This window comes from Strix aluco, chromosome 2 (genome assembly GCF_031877795.1).
Source record: "Strix aluco isolate bStrAlu1 chromosome 2, bStrAlu1.hap1, whole genome shotgun sequence".
NCBI lineage: Eukaryota > Metazoa > Chordata > Aves > Strigiformes > Strigidae > Strix > Strix aluco.
The window spans coordinates 70,661,330-70,683,268 of record NC_133932.1 but is presented as its reverse complement, the minus strand read 5'-3'; the positions used below and the strand labels follow the sequence as shown (position 1 = coordinate 70,683,268).

The following is a 21,939-nucleotide window of genomic DNA, read 5'->3' as shown; positions in this document are numbered from 1 at the left end:
CATTTGTATGCCTTTTGTTGGTTAGGGTCACGTATCAATTGCTGTTTTTAAATAAGTCTTACATCAGTCTGTGCTATGGGCTAGGGCTCTGGTGTTAGTAACCTGTGGTTGCAGCTCTGATAGGCCACCGCAATAACAAGGTTAAGTGGCTTGAAGCAGGCTGAAAGCAGTAGATGAACCTGCCGTTTTTCACTTTTGGGTATCTGAATCCAAATCCCAGTGAGACCGAATCTATTTCACTGAGCACTTACTGTTTCAAAAGGTAGGCCCATATATCATTACCTTTGCTTCAGAGATACAGATTGGGTTGCTTACCCTAGTAAATATGAAGAGCACATTCGTTTGCATGATAGCATGCAGAGCTTCTGCTAATCTTGTTTAAAATATAAATTTTTATATTCTGTCCCAGTAGAGTCAAATCGGCACTTCAGGTAGGTAAGCATTTAAGACCTGCAAGATCTGACTTACGGATGTGTGCAACATTTAGTTATAAATGTTAAGACAAGGCATAATTATCATTGTCAGTGACTTTCAATTCAGCTTAATAAAAACTCATCTCATGCATGTACCTGATGCATGTGCATTAAGCTATGCTAACTCTGTTTTTTAGTTTCTTCTGTTGTCTGCCAGCAATTTTCCTTAGTGGGAGAACAACAGTGGGTTAACAACAGAAAAGATTAACAAGATAAATTCTTCCATTATTTTGTATTTGTTCTGCCGTGATTGAAATGAAAAGCTCTCTTTTTTTTTTTCCTCCCCACTCCCTACAGGACAATTTGCAAAAAGGAAGAAGACTTCGCTTTGGTTCACAGTCGCTCTGCTGGTAGTGTCTGTTTTCATACTGACCATAGGTCTGGCAGCTACCACAAGAACAGAAAATGTTACCGTGGGAGGCTACTACCCAGGCATCGTTGTGAGTAAAGAAACCTATTATAGATTATTAGGTACATCAAGATAAATTATTACCCCCTGGATATGGGAAGCTCTGACTGATTTAAAAAAAAAGATCAGTCCTGTTACATTTCACAGGAGAGAGATGCTCCTTAGTTTTGGTCTGGTTCTAGTGTGTGATAAGGTAGGGGGGTAAACTCTGTTTTTCTGAAGTGCCCCAAAGGGGAGGTTGTTAGGGGGCAGAAGGGCATCAGGGTTGCACTGCACAGCAGTATGCTGGGCTCAGGGGCCACTGACAACCTGTGCTTGACTTCCCACTGATCTCTTAAATGTGGGCGTATAAGTGACTGGACAGTAGGCATGGGGTAGATTTAAAAAAACTTTTAGAGGTTTACTACTTTGATGGCAGAAAGAGCCACTCTGCTCTTGTGTCTGTGTGCCAGGAATTCTGCTGGGTCCATCACAGGGAAAGCCCTGTGGATGGGCATGTGGAAGCTTCTCCCTGGAGCCTTCCTAACATCCTCTTATGCAGTCTTCCTGCCAGTCCTCTCGTACAAGATCCCCTTCCAAAATCCTTAGTCTTGTTTTTGCCTTGGGAACAGACTGCTTAAACGTGTTCCTGCACTGGACACAAGGTTTGAGTTGCATCTACTTCACCCTGTGGTGCCTCTGTGACTTCTGGGGAGGGGTAGCCCTGCCTGTTCAACTCCCATGGCCCTTTCTGATCTCAGAAGAAGGGATCAGTCATATCCAAAAGCATGGAAACCCCTGGAGTCAAAAAATTTTTTGAAGTACGTGGGCTGAGTTTTAGAAAAGAGGAGTATGGGTGGCAAATGGAGAAAGGCCCATCTGCCTCATTTGGTCTCCCTGAGCCAGCCAAGAGGAGTCAGAGGGTGCAAGGTGAAGAAAGAAACTCATGCACTTAGAATTAGGCACCTGCTTAGGTATGTGGCTCCACCACTACCAAATATATTGTAAGGTACCATTATTTCTTGTTCTCTGTGGAATGAAATGCCCAGAGGAGAGGGATATGTAGCCTTTAATACTGTGCATACATTTTGCATTGCCATTAATAATTTGTGAGTTAGAACTGTTTCTCCTAAGCAGGTTCTCTTATATCTTAGTGTCATGCTGAGAACAGGTCTTTCAGAAAGATAATTTTGGGATAATGATCTATAAGGATTGGTTTTAAAAATAGAACAAAAAGTAGTTCCAAGAATAAAACCTTAAGAGGATGAATTTTCTTTTCATTAAGATAAAATAGATTAATACTGCTAAAGGTCCCTTCTTCCATAATTTGAATTAAAATATTTTAGAAGACCATATTATCTGCATTCATTCTCTAGAAAGGTTTAATTTTCAAACTGTTGTCTTTAATAAATGTAATAAGTAATAAACCCATGTGCACAATACATGTTATTTCAGCATTTAGTTTCTTTTAGGAAAAACACAATGTCTGTTCGCTCAGCTGAAAAATACAATTTCCTAAAATATTTTTTTTTTAAATCTTGGAGTCATTAATAATCAGATAGAATATCTAGAATTTTATCAGAGCACTTTGAAAACAAAACCTTTTATTAATAATTTTCCCCCTCAAAAGATTGTTGAAGCTAAATAATTTTCATAAAATTCAGAATTCTTTTTGTGCACATGTGATGGATTGTTGAAGTAACTGAGAAAGAGTGATGGGTAATTGTCAGTGTAAACTTCATTAATACACTAAATACCACAAACATTTAGAAAGAGTTAAAGATGCAACGCAAACTTTGTATGGTATCTTCCCAAAAGCCTAGTCAGCGGTGTATGGCAGCACTGCTGTGTTCTTGTCTCAGTACCAGAGGTTATTGACCCCAGTGCAGCATTGGCAGATGGACTATGGGATGGCCTCTCCTCCGCCTGTGCCCAAAGTCTGCCACTTCTTTCAGAATGAGCTGAATAACCCTCAAAAGGTGCTTCTCTTCTCCGCTGACAGTAGAGGGAGCTTAGAAAACCGACATAGCACCGATCCCAAACTTTCAGATACTAAAAGCTAGGGGAGTGAATTCGACACTACATATTTAACTATTGGGCTCAAAGAAAAGAAAGACTATGAGGAAAGACAGTTAAAATTTTAATTACAATTAAAAATAAGGTCTGTTTCTCATAGAATTCAGTAGCAAAATATGAATTTCAAAGCTGGTGGGTGAGATCTAAATCTCCACTGACCTTAGGTAAGGGATTTTGGCCTTAAAAACCATGCAGAATTAGGTCCTATCTTGCAAACACCTACAAATGTGAATAAGACTATCCACTTGCATAGATTTACTTGCATCTAGAAGATTTGCAGAGCAGGGCTTCAGCACTAGATCCTTAATATAATTTGGGCATCTGCTTAGTTCTCTTCAAGAAGAGTTAGGTGCCTTAATTTCTCTGCATATGTGGTCACTTGTCATTTGTTTTGGAAAAAGCTTTTCTCTAAGTACATCTTTATAGTGCTAGGTATTATCTGGATTTAAACATCCAAAGTAATTGAATATAAAATATTTCTGAGTGTAGATGAGTTAGTATAATGTTCCACTTTGGAAGGTGTCTGCATTTAGTAGATTACTGCTTCATCTTCAGTTTGGGTTTAGGGTTGTCTTTGTGGAATGGGCTGCAAAGCCAGCATTGGAGCTTCTTCAGCCTTACTTCCTCATAAATATTGTTTATAATTTAATATTTATTGTCACTTCTCTATGACTACTGCTTGTATTATTTTCATTTGCTATTTTTATAATATTTTAACCAGAAGTCTACATGATCCAATTGTCCCAGTCACCATACTGACCTGGACTCCTAGAGTTCCCAACCCAAACAGCCTATTGTCTAAACAGGCAAAAAAAGTAGAGCATATGGCCCTAAACCAATCTCAGCAATGCCATGGCTTACATTGTGATCTCTAAGGTTCTGCTCCTTCTGATTTAATTGCTATTGTTCCATATTTGCTCATTTTTTCTTCACATGGATAATATTACTCCTCTCCGTGTCCCCTGCATCAGCCATAAATGGGTCTTTATGAATTGTTCCCGTTGGGATGAAAAATGGGGCTTGGAACCAGGTGCCATTTTCATGTAGTTATCTTAATTTACAAAGTTGCTGTCCCATGAACAGAGTGTCCTTGCAGATAGTTCCAAATCTCTCTCCTATTCATCTGTCAGCATGGATGCACTTATGTACTCTTTCTCTTTCAAAGTCTCTGCTTTTAGTCCTTGTGTCTCCCTTTCACATAAATCTTCCCAAAGCACTCTATAGCAAATCTCCTTCTCCTACATTTGCTTTCTTGAGAGGGAGTGATGGATTCCTGTTGTGATGCTGAACGAATAAAGTACTTGCCGGGGATTTGCTTTCTGCTGTGAGTGATTGTGCATAACAGCAAGGAGTTCGTGGGCATTGCTTAAGCCCTTGGCTGGGACATGTAGTCCTTAAAAGCATAACTTGCTCTTGGAGGAGAGGCCCTGAACCAGATTCAGAGACCTCATTCCAGAAAGGGGCTTAGATTCTTTAGCAGAAATGTCATGCCCTGTCTGTGGGATGGGTTGGGTGGGAGCTGAGGGGGTGACTGGGGTGGTGTCTGGGCAGGGAGGAGTGTCAGCCCTAGTGAGGAGGGGAGCAAGGAGTATGGAAGTGATGGGGGACTGAGACTGAGGTGACTGCAGGGCAGCGTGTGGCCAGGCAAGGCAAGGAGGGAGCGCTATGGAAAGAGCCTCTTGACACCTGCACTGCTGCTGTGGCTACTTCTGAGTCTGTGGCCAGCTCGACTCAGGTGTGTGGCACCAAGGAGACCCCTTTTCTCCAAGCCCACATGAGCCCAGTGGGAGTCCTGACTTCAGGAAGGTCTGATGAAAGGCTGGGTTCACCAATTGCTGCTTTACCTTGTGTTAACCACAAATACAAGGAATTTCTACCTCTCCAAACCTTCATGGGCCCATCATAAGGAGGGGGCTTTTCCTGCCAGCCTGGTGTTGAAGCAGCGCTGGTAGAAGCAATAGGGCCAGCTTACCCCAGTGTCCTTTCCTCCTCTCTCTCCTGTAGCTGTTGGTGCTGCAGCTGTCCCATGTTGAAACTAACTGTACTGGTCCTTTTGGCATTTTAGCAAGGACTTTCTTCTGGGATGTGTGATGATGTTTAGTCATTAAAAACAAACAATCCCAACCCTAAGGGTTTGAACCTGGTTCACTTGCATAGCAGCAGCCCATCCATTTTTTGAGGAAAACTGTTTGTCTGCAGTTGCCTAAAGCTTTGCAATTTTCTAAAATAATGATGCATGGGCTAAATGTAAGTGTTCTTTTCTCCTACTTCTCCTAATTCTTGCTTTACAGTGTGTGAAACTGTACATGACTGGTAACAGTAGCCGGGTTGTAGAACCCAATGTCTGTACAGGCTTCTGTTTACTACATGATAAGTTTTGCTCTGAAATATCAAAGAGCTGCAGTTCTGGTCATTCCCCATGACATTAAATGATGTATGTCCAGCAGAAAATTCCACCCTCTCCCCTGACCCACCCCAGTTAGCCCATCTGTACAATACATCAGCTCAGATATCACTGTAATGTGTTGGTATGTTGCCCAAATAAGCTGACCTCATGCATTTCTGTTGGTTTTGTTCTTTGCCTTAGCTTGGCTTTGGATCTTTCCTAGGGATTGTTGGCATCTACCTGGTAGAGAACAGAAGACAAATGGTAAGTAACAGCCCTTTTTGTTTTCATTTTTTCATATCAGAATGTCTTAAAAAAACAAAAAGCAGGGATTTTCACTTGACTTGAAACTGCTGCATCTGCCTCAAAATGTCAGTCATTTGTTTCACCATTTCTGAGAAGTTAGTTGCAGAGAAGCATGAATTGGTTGGTGACTCCATCCGTACGAGACAAAGGATGGTTTCACTTTTGACAGAAGCAACATGTTTTTTTTAAGTGAATCCTTTTGCTTCTGGTTTAGTGAGTTGAATCGACCCAGGGCAGGATCAGATGAGTGCCAGAGTTTGGCCAGGGCCATGTAGCTGGGAAAAAGTTGGGGAGAGAGACAAAATGCACAGGTTGTGCCAATTTGGGCAGCCACACAATCAACTCAACTGTGACAGGTGATCTCACCCTGCACAAGAAGTTTAAGTCAGGAGCACTTTCCTGAAACTATATGTGTTAAAAAGAAGAAAAAAACACAGAGCTCTTGCTATCAAGATTCCCTGGCTAGGTCAGACAGGATCTGATGACACTGTGTGGTTCGGTTTTAGATTTAGCTTGGCTTTGCAACCCCCTTGCTTTTATTTGTGTGAGGAAGTCATAGAATGTCCTTGAGCATCTGGGTAAAGGAAGGTGTGTAGGACTGGATTTGTGGAAAGTCTTACACTTTCCTTGCTCTCGGCAAAAAATAGCAGTGTCCTGGTTGAGTAACAGCATGTCCAATGTGCACTTTACAGTAGACTGATTATAGCCAAACATCATGAAATATGATTAATTTCATAATGCAGAGCCTTCACTGGTGAAAATCAAGACTGGTGTTAAGCTCAGAGGAGGAAATGATGGATTTACCTTGCTTTTTACTAACAAGTAACTACTTTGTTTACAAGTAGTCTGTTGTGATTTCCTGTTTTCTTCTTCGTAAATGCAATCTTGTTCTCACTATTTGTAGACAAACTTCTTTCATAATATCACTTTTTTTGCATTGCCTTTAAGTTTCAGTGATGTATTTGCAAGTATTCCCCTGCTTTTAACTTTTGCTTCTAACTGGGTTTCCCAAAGGAATGAGATTTATAAAGTCATGATGTTTGTCTGTGTTTTTCTCTGTTCCCCATTCAATTTTTTGAACGTGTTGACCAATTTCAGGTGAATTCAGCAGGGAGGTAGAGACTTCAAAGGTGTGCAATTCCCTCAGGTTTCATGAAAGTTCACAGGTGGGTAGAGGAGAGAATTATGAATTAGTTCCCCCATGGTGGTAAAGGCTGCAATGTCCGCTCACCTCTTGTTAAACACTAGAGAATCCAACTGGGACATGACCTGTGAGACAAAAATCTTCAGCAGGCCAGGCCTCATTAATTTTGCTACTAACAAAACAGTCTATTTGTTTTTAAGAACTATTACCCCTGATTTCTACATCAGAGACCAGGATGAACAGCAGGTTCCAACTTGCAGACTCAATGGTGGGCAGGTGAAAATAACTATGTCTTCCTTAGCATTCTTTACTTTACTAACAGGCATAACATTTTAGGGTTGTTTTCCTCTAACCTGCCTCTTAGTTTTCTATCACTTCTGTCCTTAGCAGAAAGTAAAATGGCTGAAAAAGACATAAGGTAAGCAGTGGTTAAACCATGTAATACTCAATGTGTTGTGTCGTTTACACAAGGACTGTGGAGAAATAAGCGTCCAGTATGTTTGGTATTAGTGCCTGTTTGCATTTGCCAGCATGGAACAAGAAAAACTGCTTTCTGCTAATAACACTTAGTGATGATCTGGCTGTTGAAATCTGGGTTTCTAGGGAACAGACCAAGAAAATAACTGGAAAGTTTAATTATGCCTCTTGTCTTGAGTACCATCCACAGTGGGCTAAGCCTTTTAACACTGTCTTTGCTAAGGCTGAGCTGCTTGTTTTCAAATGTTACGGAAATGAGATTGAAAGGGTTTATGTCATACTATAACTGAGGGCAGTAATTATTCCCTGGGGTGTAACTGAGTATATTCGATTGAAAGGCTTTAGGGCAGCTTTAACAAATTTACATCCATCAATAAGATTATAAAGACTTATATAAGCACAGAAATGTAACAGAAATGTCATATTCCTGTAACTAAAAATTCTATGCATTGCAGTAGGATAAAAGGGGGTGGGAAGGAAAAGAAGTTGTTTGCTCAGTTGCTTCTTATTTTAACTAGACTTCCTTTGAGCAGTTACTGCAGTATAATTTGAGTTTAACCCAGTAGCTCTGACAATTGTCTGGCCCTTTTAATGACTCAATACTTCATTTTTTGCTCTTTTAAATTGAAAATGAATGTAGATTCAATTACACTAGAAAAAAAATATCTATTTTAAATTGACCTTTTCTCCATAAATCTATTTCTCTTTTTGTCTTGAAGTTCTATTTCCTTGTGACCTATCCTCTGTAAGTCCAGATTTATTCATGGCTGATGAAATGCTAAGTGCAATATGCAATATGTAACGAGTAGCAGAACTAGTACACCAAAACCCCAGCACTCAATAAATGCGATCATGGGGTTTGAGAAAGTACAAAAGCACAGTTAGGCAGAATGGACAATGGTTTGTTCTTAAAACACAACATTAATAATGTTGCACCTCTTTGACCTTGTTCTTGGCATCCCGGGGCACGCAGTGGGAGTTCAATGTGCTGACCAAGGTGTAACCCTTAATTCAAAGGAACGGCTGCTTACAGAGCCAGGCTCTGCCTCATTGACTAGCATGATTTCACTTCAGCTCTTAGCATTCGTGCTTGGCTCTGCTGTACAGAACTTGGCACCAGCAGAACAAAATTTCCCTTTGGCTGAAGATTTGCACTGATTTCAGTTGTTTCTAACTGGCAAACAGCAGAAATGGAAGAATAATGTTTTACTGTCCCTTTTTGCCTCTCTTGCCCCCTGCAAAGCAGGTTGTGGATTGAAGAAGAGAGTATAGCTGTAAGTTGTTTTGTTCCAAAGGCACACAGTCCAGCCAGATGGGTGGAAACTGTGATACTGCTCAAATCAAATGGATTTGATTGTAAGACATGAAGTATCCTTGCTTGTTTGCTTGCATGCCATCTCTTTACATTACAATACAAAATATTTCCAATTAGAAAATGAGATGCTGAAATTGCATACAGAGATGAGGAAGGCTGGATGCACGGAGTGTTCATGGCAGCAGAGCTGAGCTGAGAGCAGTGCTGAGGGAGTGCTGTGAAAGGTTTCTCCTCAGATATGTGTGGAGGTGGCATGAGCTAGCACCCAGAAATGAAGCACTCTTTAATGTGCAATGTTGATAAGACACCATGCGTGTTGTCTTAACTAACCCGATGGATAAACCAAGCACTGGCTCACAGTTTCCACTCACACGTCTTTCCAATCACAGTCTCATTGAGCCATACTGTTCATGAGGCTGAAAATGAGCATGCGGAAACTGTGGTGCCTACGAGAGTGAGTGGGAGATGCAAGGGCACATAACAACTGTCAGGGTTTTGAACATTTGCAATATCACAGTGCTGCCTGCAAGAGCTCTTGGTAGGGTCGTGGGGAGTCACCGTGACAGCAGCACTGCTACAGCAGAGAGCAGCAAAGGCAGGAGGGGGGTGGGGTGGGAGGAGGTACAAGAGTGTAAAGGACACTGAGGGGATGGGGAGGGGTCAGAGAAGCAGGAGTGACCCCTCAGGAGGTGTGAGTTAGTGCAAACCTCAGTACTACTTACAATGAAGATGGTTGTCTGCAGCACATCTGAGACCTGAATTCATCCATTGCTGAGTCTTGCTTGTTTTTTCTTCATGCTAACACACAGTTCATTTTCTTGCTGGCATGTCTAGGACATACTCAGATATAAATCTAATGCTCAGCTGGCTCAGCCTGGTCCTTGACTTGTTCAGAGAGATGGTTGCAGTGATTTTAGCTGAGGAGACATTGCTTCTGACAAAAGCGGAATTTGGAAACATGAGGGAGGTTAAAATATTGAGCTCTGCACACAAACAGAAAAGGCAAAGCTATTTCTTCAGACTTCTCAAGGGATGCTAAGTTTAGGTGCCTTGATATGCTTGCTTCCCGATCTCTGTCAACAGTAATTAGATTTCATATTAAGTGCTGAAAAGCAACTACAGCAGAAGTTGGAGAAACAAAGCAATAATTTTCTCTTCTGTTTTTAGTTGATAGACTTCCCTGGCAACGCATGTGTTCCTACCCTGCATTGAGATGTATGTGAGGTGGTATTTCAATATTATCTCTGATTATTTTGTTGCTGCTAGACTTTGATCTGTTTCGAAAGGAAAGCCTTTTTAAAGGAGTTGCGTGTGTGAGCCAGTTTTCAGAAGAGCCAAACTTCTTTTGCTTTTCAAAACTGATATATCTTGTAAATAGATTATGTCCAACAGAAAATGCTCACTGGACATTTTGTGTAAAGGTGGTGGTTATTAATAAGTACACCAAAAAAAAGATACTGATATGTATACCTACTGTGCTCTGTTCAAACATACTGTGTTTCATCTACTTTTTTGTGCAAATCGAACATCCTGGAAGAAACTGGCTTTAGTGCAGATTTTAATCAATGTTAATTGCTGATAGATTCCATATCACATATTGAGCTAATTAAAGCAGCTTGTTTACATAAAGAGAAAAAACATTGAAATTCTGTAGATCTCCTGAGGCTATATTTGATGTTCCTGCACAAATAAATGGAAGAAGTCTTTACTGTAGTGTAGGGGAAATGCAGATAATGTAAAGGCAATCTTTGTCATTACCAAGGTATTATTTCTCCCCTGAACTCAAGCTTCGGAGAAAGTCAACAGCACTTCTTTTTTTCAGTGATTATTTGTGGGCTCATATTTCACATAGTTCAGGGAAAAACAATTAATGCTGATGTAAAAATGATAATAATGGAACAAATTAGCAATCATCCTTGTGCTGTTTAGCACCTTTAGAATGATCAAAACTGAAAAGACCTACTACTATCTTTTCATCATAATTGTGCACTAGATTTTGTGGTGTGATCTAACTGCACACTTCAGAACCAGACAAGGAGATTTACATAAAGATAATAAGTATAGATTGACACTGACACTTGTATGGCTTGAGCATGGCTCTTCTTTAGGTATCTGCATTCATTTCAAAATGTAACAGCATCTTATTAGCTGGTAAGATCGAGCAGCTTATTCTTTGAGAGCATCTTCCTGCTCTGTTATGCCTAGCTTTTAGACCTCTGTAGTGAGGTGCCCTTTGGAGGTGTCCTGTTCTCTCCTTTGGTTCTGGAAGGAGCCTTGAAGAGTGATTTAGACTAGACTCTGGAACTTTAGATAGTTAAAGCGTGGTAAGAAGAATCCCATGCTAAGTGACAATTATATTTCTCTTCTATAATATTGAGGAGATTACAAAAGATGCCATACTATAACTCTGCCCGGTTTTGAGTTTAGAGCAGAGCAGCCTATGTATAGACAGTTCCGTCTCCTTTTGTGCTATAAACATGGTGCAGTTTTGGGTATTACCTGTCTTCTTTGACAGGAATCAGCTTTGTGACCCCTTTTTAATCCTTTTTGGGAAGGATTTTGAATGTGGTCTGTCCATGGAAGGTCTAGGAAACCTATGTTATTCCTTGGAATGCAGGAGAATATTCAGCAAAGTCATGGGTAGAAGTTAGATGAATAACTGGAGATGTTTTGAAGACTCGGTGATTTCAGCTGAGGAGGAGAAGGAGGACAAGTGTATGTCTGTGGGTATGAAAGCACCATCCAAAATGAAGTCAAGTGAAATTAAAAGAAGAAAGTTTTATGTGCAGTAAAAATGTTAATAGTTGAAAAGTTGTTTATAATTTGTTTTAGTTAGTATAATATTATGTGAGGCATTTTGCTGTTATTAGTATTATATATTCCATGAATGAAGGACTGAGTAAAATAATTTGGAATTTTTTTGATGCAGTTCTTTGACCTTGTGTATTTAAAATGAGGATTTCCAATTTATAATAAATATAAATATCCACTGACACAGGGAGGTCTTCCTTCCCTCTCTTCCCTCCTTTCCTCCTTCCTCTGTCTTGCTGCCTCCTTCTCTTCCTTGCCTCAGCCAAAAATAGTTTCCATTGGATTAGTGAGTTAAAAGGTTCATAGCCAAGTGAGCATCAGACATAGCAAAAGTAACTGGTGGTGCTGCATGGCCGAGAGTAGAGAGGAGTCTGTGGGAGGAGGGAACAAGACTTGTCCCTTTTGCTAGAAATAAAGTGTTACATCAACTCAGTGTGCCATGAAACCATGATATATAACATGTAAAATAATGTTCACATGTATATGTGTATGTATTTACAGCTGACATGTACTGGTAAATACCTGGCATGATGACAAAAAAGTCTATGCCGCTATACCACTGACACTATGATTTTATTGTGCAAAGTGCTTTTTTGCACTCTTTATGGATGTGTCTGCCAGGATGGTTTAGCTAGTAAAGCTGTAATGGGAAATACAGTCAGGTCTATAGTAATCTTTCTGTTCCATTGTCAGAGCTGTGTCTGTCTGACATATCTAGAGAGATGCCACCAAGTACATCCAGCTGCAGCTACCACAGTAGTTCTTTCCCTCTCGTACAACCCTGTGCTGGTCCGTTTGTTGTACCAGTCCCAGGTCTTGTCCACCCAGGTTCCCCAACTTGTGACCCAACACAGCATTAGCTCAGTCTCAGATAAGAAAGTACCATGTTTTCATTGTTACCATTGAAAAAGAAAGAAATGGAAAATTTATTACAAAGGGAAAAATTTAGGAAAGAGAGAATTTGGTTTCTATTTGGAGACCTTTCTTGGCAACCAGAATGGCTTCAGTTTGCTTCTGGAAGCTTAAATTCTATAGGAACAGAAGGGAGATACATATATACGTATATATATATGTATGAAAGTATGCATGCACCAGCATAGCTTATCTTCAATAATCCATTCTTTAAAGGCTGTTCTTTTGAGTCAGGGCCAAGCCACCAATTCAAGACCTCCATCTTATTAAGTGGAAGTCTTAGCATGTGGTTCCTTTAAGATCTGTGCTTGGAAACAGCACACAGAAGTAAGTGCATAATAGGACACTTTTTAACTGCCAGTTTGTTTTCTTGTGGTGTTTATGTAATGAAAGCATTACTGTCACACAGCTGAAAACAAAAGTAAACTTTATGACCCATGAAATGTGTTTGTAGAACAATAAAGAAATTGATTACTCTCCCTAGCAAGCAGGAGCAGGGGATAAAATGTCTCAGTAAGGAATCTGGGGTAAGTGCTCATGTGTACATGGTGGGGAAGGTGAGGTGGGATGTGCCCTACAAAAAGGACAAAGGGTTTCTGATCCTCTTGTTGCAGAATGAGATCAAATGAAACAGATGAGTATCCCTGTTGGCCAGATACAATCTTCCAGACTCTGCAGGTAGAACTTCACTACATGAAAGCTTGTAATTTAATTGTAATGCATTTCTGATAAAGAGGGTGTGTGTCTTGAGAAACTAATGCAGTCACTGAAACGTGAAAGAGGATTTGTAAAGGCAGTAACAGACTTTGGTGTAAAAAAAGTTCCTGTTGCTAAAACAGTGTTGGCTGTAGTAGTCTTGATTTATGTCAATTCCACCATTTTTTACCGGGAAGCATAAACTTTTATGACACATGGTATGCTATTTATTTCTGGTTTATTGTTCTCATACTGCTCTGAACAGCTGCCTCTGTTTAAGTGATTAAATGAGCTTGTTCCATTTTAATCAATAAAAGAGGATCCATGAAAGGAAGTATGAGATGGATTCCTATAATGTCAGCACTGCTGATCAGTGAATCTAAATTTGTGTTTTACTTTTGTCCCCTTTCCTTTCAATGCTGTATTTAGTTTTTGCTTCTTGACTGTATTTGGTATCCTTAAATCTGTAATAATTTTTAACCATTCTTAGACAAGTGCTTTTGTTGATGTTTACAAGGGGGAATTCTTATGTCTGAAGTACCTACTGGACTAAGGCTTGCTTAGGCTGGTTCCAAAACCATTAGCATTTCTCCAGCTGTGGAATCCAGCTGATTTTTTTTTTTTCTTTTCTGTATAACATCACTCTGTCTTCATCAAATCCCAGGCATCCTTCTCTCCTTCCACATTACTTCCTTCCCTCCCTTGCAAGTCCCAGGCAAATGACTGAAGGAGAGTTCTGAAGTGGAGAAGAGAAAGCACAAATCAGAGCAGCCAACATCAAAGAAATGAAAGAAGTATTGACAAGATGTTGGTTTTGGCAGCACAGATACTTCCTCATCCAGGCTCCCTCTAGCCAGTGGAAAAAGAGATCCCATCAGAAGGTAATTCATCCCATTCTACAGTTGGTGTAGAGGGTATCTGGAAGCGTCTAACTCTCCACTGGCTACAGAGGAGCACAAATGAGACAAATACTTATATTTTAAGTAGCTGGAATTATGTATGATAAAATCTACCCCTTAGGAGAATTTTCTTAGCAGCTTCACCACATACAAAACACCACAATTAGTACCACCCAGCAGCCTGGATAAGAACTACTGCTTCAGTTTGGATGGAGCACTACAACATTCCTGTTTCAGAAATACATATTTAGTCTTCACACCCTGTACTTCTACTGAGGAGAGCCTAGCTGATTCCTGAATACAGGCCCATCTGCTTCTATGAAGGCATGCTGTTCCCATTTTTTGTATCCCCCCGTCTATACTTCTATCTGCACAAATGAATCAAATCATGAGTATATAATACCAAATGCTTCAATAATTTTGGTCTCAAAAGTAATCTGGAATCAGTTCATGTGATTTGCCATAGAGTACAGCAACACACTCCTATGAAATAAAAGGCTGAAAACCATACAGATGTAAAAAGGTGAAAATGAATTTAAAAGTACATTGCCAAAAGACAGCTCTTGAAACAAAGTAGTAATTTGGGGATGCCAACTCTGTTTCTGAAAGTGACTTTGGATGAGGGAGGCAAGGACTCACAAAACCAGGAGAAGATGTCCGGGAAGCAGCATTGCCTGTAAAAGCACACTACACCTGAACTGCCCTGGGAAGCCTCAGTGCTCTTCTACCTAGCAGTAAGGAGCTGAAACAGAGGGAAGGGGCTTGATCATATAGTCAGCGCCCTATTTAATGAGCTGAAAGAAAAGTAGAGCAGCTATTTAAACAAATCTCTTTAAAAGCAGCTAAAACATGGTGGAGCAGAGCATATGTATGGCACCTGCTCGCTCTAGAGAGAGTCAGTCATTAGGGTGGTTGTATCAGCTCAGACTAGGGAGAAAATACAGCAGTGCCATTTGAACAAGCTGAGTGAAGCTGAGATGCGTGGCTGCTAGAAGGAAATCAGTAACTGTGGTAATGACTACTGGGATATGAGCACGGATCCTCAGATGCTGTTGGGGCTTAGGAGAGCACCGATAATAAAATTAACCCTGCCCCAGGAAATTTAAAAAAATTACTTTTTTAGGTTGCCTTCTGTTTCTTGTCTTGGAAAATGTGTACCAAGTACAGTTCAGTCTTTCTTCCAACATTATTTCAGTAACATCTGCTGGACTCCAGTGGCTGGAACTCCAAGACTCCCAAACTCCCAGGAGACTTGATAGTGCATCATCAGTGGTGACATTTTTAACTGAGTCAGGCAAGCATTTACTCCTCAGTGAATGAATTATCTTGAATTTAATATATGTTCATTTACACATATATCAAATTCATTCTCTGATTGCAATGTAATGGTAACTCCAGTTTTGAAGTCTAAGTGCACAGAAACTGCTTCATATAAGTTATTTCATTCAGTAGATCGGTCATTCTAGTAAAGATTTGCTAGTAAAACAATTTGAAATAATTTCCTGGCTGGTTTAGGTCTGGTTTTGTATCTGATACTAGATTATGAGAGAAGAAATAATGTATTAATCAGGTAACCCTTCTCAATAACTTTGTTTCATGTTTCATAATGGCTATTGATTTTTCCCATTCTTTCATTGCTTGAAGATAAAAATACAGGAAAATTCATCTTTATTTCATATAGCATCTTTTACAGAAACTGTATCTTGAAATGCTTTAGCAGATTAGAAGAAAAAGCAAGATAAATTACAGAAAGAATAGTGCAAAGTGGACTGGTATAAATTAAGGATTAATGCTCAAGAGAGTGTTTCTAGAGGGTGAAGTCAACTGAGAGACCTAGACTAGGGAACTATCAGAGTTAACATTCAAGGTTTTTATTTGGACAGTACAACGTTAAGGCAGAATGTTTCCATAACACTTCTCTAGATAACTGGAGTTGCAAAAGACTTAAGCTGCTGTACTCAGCACCTGTGAGAACGGCACAGCCACTGCTAGCTGACAGGGAGCGGGGAAGGAGGACAGGAGAGATGCTGTTTGTGTGGATAGCTGAGGAAACCTTGTGAGGAGCTTGACAGCAAGGGTACTAAGGGACAGTTTTGAACCGTGGGCTTTCATGCCCTAAAGAGAAATGGCAAGCAAAGATGGCTGTGTGATCCACCTCCTGTTGTGGGACCCAGCACGCCCATCACACAGCCCTGGGTATGTGTTGATGTGATCAGATGCTAATTTCTTCCATCTCCATAACTATCTGTCGCAGCAAATGGCACAAATAAAGTTCCCAATAACTCAAGAAGTCTGTTTATCTGTTCAGTTCAGAAACAGTCCCTGTCCTAGAGATCTCAGTGTGTGCCTGGAGGGTCTGGAGTAAGCAGACTTAGAACCTGTGCTCCTTTTCTTGTCTTACTCAACTGTGCTCCAAAAGCCCCCTTGGGCTGGGGGAGAGCTGGGACCATTAAGTCACCCTGTTGTGTATTTCCTGTCCGTGGGCACTTCTGTGGTCCCTTGCCCTTGTGAGTAGCCTAGTTGATGAATTGTCTGCAAAAACTGAGCATCAACACCACTGGAAGAGAGAAAGAGAAAGCAATATGCATTAACTATGTCTACATATGATATAAATTAACTGTGAGTATCTAAGGCGTAACAAAAGATATTGCGAATTCCGCCTTTCACCATTCTGCCCTTCAGGATGTGGGGCAAGAAAAAAAAGAGGAATTTTCTGAATGAAAATGCCACCTTCATTCTGAAAGTGGGTTTTGATCTTATTTTTTCTCCTTGGCATAATAATTGATACTTCTCATGTGGTTTCTGTATTCTTTCCCAACATTTGTTTATCTAATTAATTCTGCCTTTTTATGCATGTGAGGTTGCTTAAATTTCTCATGGGACCTCTCCCCTGCCTGTGTTACACCAACTGGCCTTTTCATGTTGCTATTTTTCCTAATTATCCCTGACATGGTACAGGAAAACAGCAGACTTCTTTCTTCATGGGCAGTAAAACAAAATTCTCCTTGACCACAAACAGCAAAATAACGCCAGTCCTTATCATTTATTCATTATGGCTAAAACCTCACTTTTACTTTGATAATCCCTAGGAGTGCAAATTACATGAAATAGGTGAGCCAACCTAATAGTTGCTGCCAGCATTTCTACCTCCTTCCCTTCTGCCTTGGCCACATGGACTCACTCTGCTCATTTGCACTGGGTCTAGTGTTCATCTCTCCTTACAGTTACCTGATTTAACTCATTTGGGGGAACAAATAGTTTTCTGCCTAGTGAGTGAATTGCACTGGGTTGCTGTGTACTTGGGCAAGCACAGGAGCTGGTAGGCAGGGACGCACCCCTTTGGGAGAGGAGCAGGAGATAGGGCTGGACAGCAGGTCAACCAAACTAAGGACAGGTGAGCAGGGCACTGTTTCAGATGGCAGTGAGCAGTCACATAGGCTCAGCTCTATGCCCTGAGGTGCTGTTAACAACAGCAGGAGGGAAGAAGACCTGAATCAAATATCTGTGTTGTTGCTGATAATATTCAGCAACATATGACTGGACTTAATGAATACAACAGTTACGATACTGCAGAAAGGCTGTAGGTTTCTAATTTGGTCACTTGATCTAAACACAAGACTTGATCTAAACATCTGACAACATCATGTGTGCAGCATCTCTGTCTGAAAGCCTTCTTGGTAATATAGGTTATCAGTTGGGGGCGTTGGCTACGTTATTAGGTATATTACAGTCAGAAGCAAGTTATGTGTTTATGCACGAGATCCTAGCCCCAGTCCTTGTCTTCCTGAGCTGTACCAAAACTGGTGCTCTTAAAACCAAGAGGCATTTTGTGTTTATTTCTTCCCTCCTTCATCTGGAAGCCAGTCTAGGAAATAGTTCTTCAGGCATTTGGGCAGTCATAAAAGTCTCTCATCATTATGTATTTGTGTCATTGTAACTAGTGCTATGACTGGAAGTGGCATTAATGAATAACGAACATGACATAATCCTGTCTCCTGTGGTGTGACAACCCTCCAGAAGAACCTCAATTACAGCAGTGCTGTTACTGAAGAACCAACCTTTGGAAAGAATAAGTTGGCAGGCCATAAATTGTGAAGCACATTACCTGGTGTAGTGAGAAACCTCCTAATTAGCCCAGTTGTGAAAACCAACATAGTAGGAGCCTTGCCTGAAATAAATTTTCATCACAGCAGCAAAACTTCTGTCCCAAGGGCAGGGGAAAAAGTGGCCATTGTGGGAGAAGGGGCCACACAGGAGAGGACTTCCCAAATTAGAGAAAACCAAGTCAATTAAAAGTACTTCTATACTGTCTCACCTCACAAGACAGGCAATGTTTAGTTGATGGCAACATCTGAAATGCAATGCAATGACTGTTATTATCTTAGTTTTGTGGGCTGTTAATCTACAGCCCTGCTGATGTGCCATGGTAACAGATGCAGATCCTGGTTGAGATTGCACCGGGGGTGGAAGGTCATTCTCTGTTTTGGATTTGTGATACAGTTTTTGTAAACTTCTGCTTTGACATCTTCATCCTCAGCATACTGAAAAAGTGCAGCAGATTTATTTAAGCCTGTATTAAGTTCTGAGCTTGGAGACAGGGAAGTCAAACCAGTAAAAAGGCCCACAGAGTTAAACTGTGTTTTGGGGAATGTAATATAGGGGTAGTCTACAATAAACTGCCCCATGCATTTCTTTTCCAAATACGTTTGCTTGAACCTTGGTGAGGATAAAAAGAGTTTTAAAAACCTGTGGCATAACATTTACACAGCCATCACTTTCAGATCAAACGGTATTGGATGACAGTATTTCTAAATTTACATCAGTGAGGGTAATGGTGATTCTTCCTCTGCCTGTGTTAGGTGTTGGAAACATGAGCAAAGCAAACCAGAGAGATATCTGTGAAACACACATTTCCTTGATGCAGGGTGCCCAGAGCAAGCACAGGACAGGATGGAGGTCCAGTGATTTGTGTTTGTCGTGGCGCCAAGGAGGAATGCGAAGAGGGGTGTAGGCTGCATGGTCCCATTCTTTCACTCATTTCAAGGACAGATTTATCTCCTGCTCTACTTTTTTCTCTCAAGGGATGATTTTTGCGGTAGCCTGCTGGCTTTGTTCCTCATCCTCCCTTTTTTCTCACAAAACCCAGCTGCACCCCTTGCATCGAGCCAACCTGGTTTCTCATCCTCCCTTTTTTCCCACAAAAATCAGCTGTACCCCTGGCACCAAAGAATATACTGTCTCGTTACTCAAAAGATAATGGCTTGACTACAGTCCCACCCACTCACACATACAAACTAAGATAAATACTACCCCAAGTTTTTATCTAACTTGGAGGGACAATAATCCGACACCAAATCAGAAGGACAGATCGACGGTTTGTGCTCTCGCCCCGCGCCCCAAAGGGACGCCTTTTGGTAAGATTTCCTCGGCTACGCCGAGTGTCTACCTGGGAACTTAGTGTGTGTGATTGCAATCATTTTTCTTTTGTGTAGTGCTATATAGCCAACCTGCAGTTTGTGCATTTATCGTAAGCAATCTTAAAGAATCTGTAGATGTTGCATAAAAATAAACTGTACTATTCGTGAATCTGATTGCTTCTCTTGAATGCAACCAGACTTACAGTATATGGGCTGTTTGGGCTGGGTCAGACCTATAGTGACAGCCACTAATCCACACTATTTGTGAATCTGACGGCTTCTTTTGAATGCAACTGGACCTACAGCATACAGGCTGTTCGGGCATCCGGGTCAGACCTATAGTTATGGCCCCAATTGGCATACCTATTAAGAGAAAAGTCCAGCTGTCCCTAGCCCCTCTAATCTCTGAGGACCAGCTAGAACGCAAGGAGATTTATCTCTTACCAAATTTATTCTCACCCTAAATGCAACAGCCTGGAAAAAAAACCCCAGAGAGTCTTGATGAACAGCACAATGCTTGGAGACACTGGAGACTGAGCAGTGAAAAAGTAGCCATTTAGCATGAGCAAAGTGGGCCTATTAGAATAATGTAACTTACGTCTGATACAGAGGTAATTTCGAAAACAGAAATCCATGCATTTTCCAAAGTCTTAGCTCTACTTAGTCTAAATCAAGAGAATGAGGCATCTCACACAGCATCTGGTGCTAGAAATGATTGTCATTATCTGAGCAGTTGTGCCTTTTGACTGAGAACAGGTAATGGCTAAATTAGAGCCATGAGGAAACCAGGTATGTGTGAGAACAGAGACCTGGAGCCTAGCAAGCCTCTCAGAGGTGTTTCACAGGGATGTTGGCAGCAGCCAGCGAGGTACCAGCCTGTAGCAAGCAGGTGCTTATGCTGGGGGGCAATGCGATTTTCTGTGCATCTGCTGGCAAACATTGACTGCATGTCTCTGTGTGTCACACAGCAGTGACACGGTGCCAGCAGCCTGTGATTTGGCACACAAAGTGCCTGGGGACCTGAGGTGTTGTGGTTACCTGAGAGTGTGGCTGCAGCCAGGGCGGCCACATCAAACTCCCCGTTACGTCTGGTCTGTGGCCAACTCTTAACTCCAAAACCATGCCTAGGAATCATTGTGGGAGACTGTTGGTTACCAAGTACCCATTCCAGGTGCATTTCTGACAGCTGAACGGTGTCCGTGACCAGCTTCCATGACCACAGGGTGTCCCCTGGCTCTGTTGCTTTCACTGGGCTCGCTTGCATGGAAGAGTGACCCAGTGCAGCCAGTGGTGCTGTATGCCTTCTGAAGGACAAGAGGTTGTCTAAAACAGAGAAATTCCACAATAAAATGCATGCCTTTTCTGAAAGAAGGCAGCATGCAAGAACTTAGCAGTTCAGCCTTTCACTAGTTTTGCATTTTTGAGTGTTTTCATATTTCTGTGACACGACTGAAGAAATGTAACAGCTCTTCAGTCAATACTGTGTGCAAAAGTCCCTCATTCCAAATGCTATTTTGCTCTCCTTTTTGCTAAACCACTTCTGTTAAACAACTGGCTTTGGGGTTTGATTGTTAGGCCCACACAGTACAGTTTTCATTGCTTAATAACTGGCTTCATGTTTCCCTTGTAAATAACCAAATTGTATTCTGTATCAGAACCAGGAGTAAACATGTCTGATAATAACAGCTGTAGAGAAGCCTGGCTGCACAGCAATAGAACAGCAAGAGCAAAGCTGTTTCTTGAATAACTGTTAAAATGTATTGTTATAAATAATTAATAGTTTTCCTGACAAAACATTCTGCTATTAAAAATGGAGATGAGGTGATGGGATGTATCAGTATTTATTTTTTTAAAAGTGCTATTTCTTTTACCTATCAACAAGAATTCTCTATGTTTAAGTGAACTGCACTGCTTTTCTTTCTTGACAGTGCTAGGCTCATGATCTCAGAACTCCAGCAATCACCTACCACTCAGGAAAATTAGCTTTTGAATTTACAACAGTTCTTCATTTGGCTGTCTTGCCCACAATTTTTAGAAGTAATTAATTCTGTACTTTGTTTATGTGTTTCTAGCATTCTCAGTAAGCAATGGGAGGTTTGAGAGAGAATATAAATCTGTAATTTTATTTTAAGGATTTTTTTTGTGTTGTTCTTGTATTATTACTTCTTTTTTCATTCAAATACATATGTAGGGCAATTTAAGTGAAAAGAGCCTCTGAGTCTCATATTCTGCCACTTTGGCATTGTAATAAATATTACTTCAGTCAAGAAACAGTCCTATTAATTTCAAAGGGACTACTCACTGAAGTAGTTGCTAGACATGGATAAGAACAGCAGACTCTGGCTGACAACCTTCGACTTGCACGCAACTCCTTGAATGGGTAGATGGTCACCAACATGACTGAGGAGTACAAAGCCAATTCCATAGCTCCTGTCTATACTACAATTTACTGTGCACCTTCATATGCAGTCTCATAGGTATATGGTAAAACTGAAAGGGCAGCGTACTCATTAGGTGATTTAAGCTATCTCCATGAGTGGAAAACGTTGGTTTGGGGATTGTAGATCATCAATATAATTGCTCATGTGTGAAATGAAAACCCACCTTGAGGTCAGCTTCCAGTTAATTCATCCTGACTG

The 21,939-nt window shown here is 40.9% G+C and overlaps 1 protein-coding gene across 2 annotated transcripts in view; it reads left to right on the top strand.

Annotated features, from left to right (window-relative positions):
* Positions 1-21,939, top strand: part of TMEM255B (transmembrane protein 255B) — a 75,338-nt gene that overhangs the window by 6,491 nt on the left and 46,908 nt on the right. The window contains exons 2-3 of one of the 2 annotated variants that reach the window (XM_074816922.1): positions 771-913; positions 5,525-5,587. In XM_074816922.1, coding sequence (XP_074673023.1) covers positions 771-913; positions 5,525-5,587 — 206 coding nt within the window. Of the gene's footprint in view, positions 1-770; positions 914-5,524; positions 5,588-12,920; positions 12,967-13,648; positions 13,866-21,939 lie in introns of those variants that run through there. The other variant, XM_074816923.1, reaches the window with a different exon arrangement.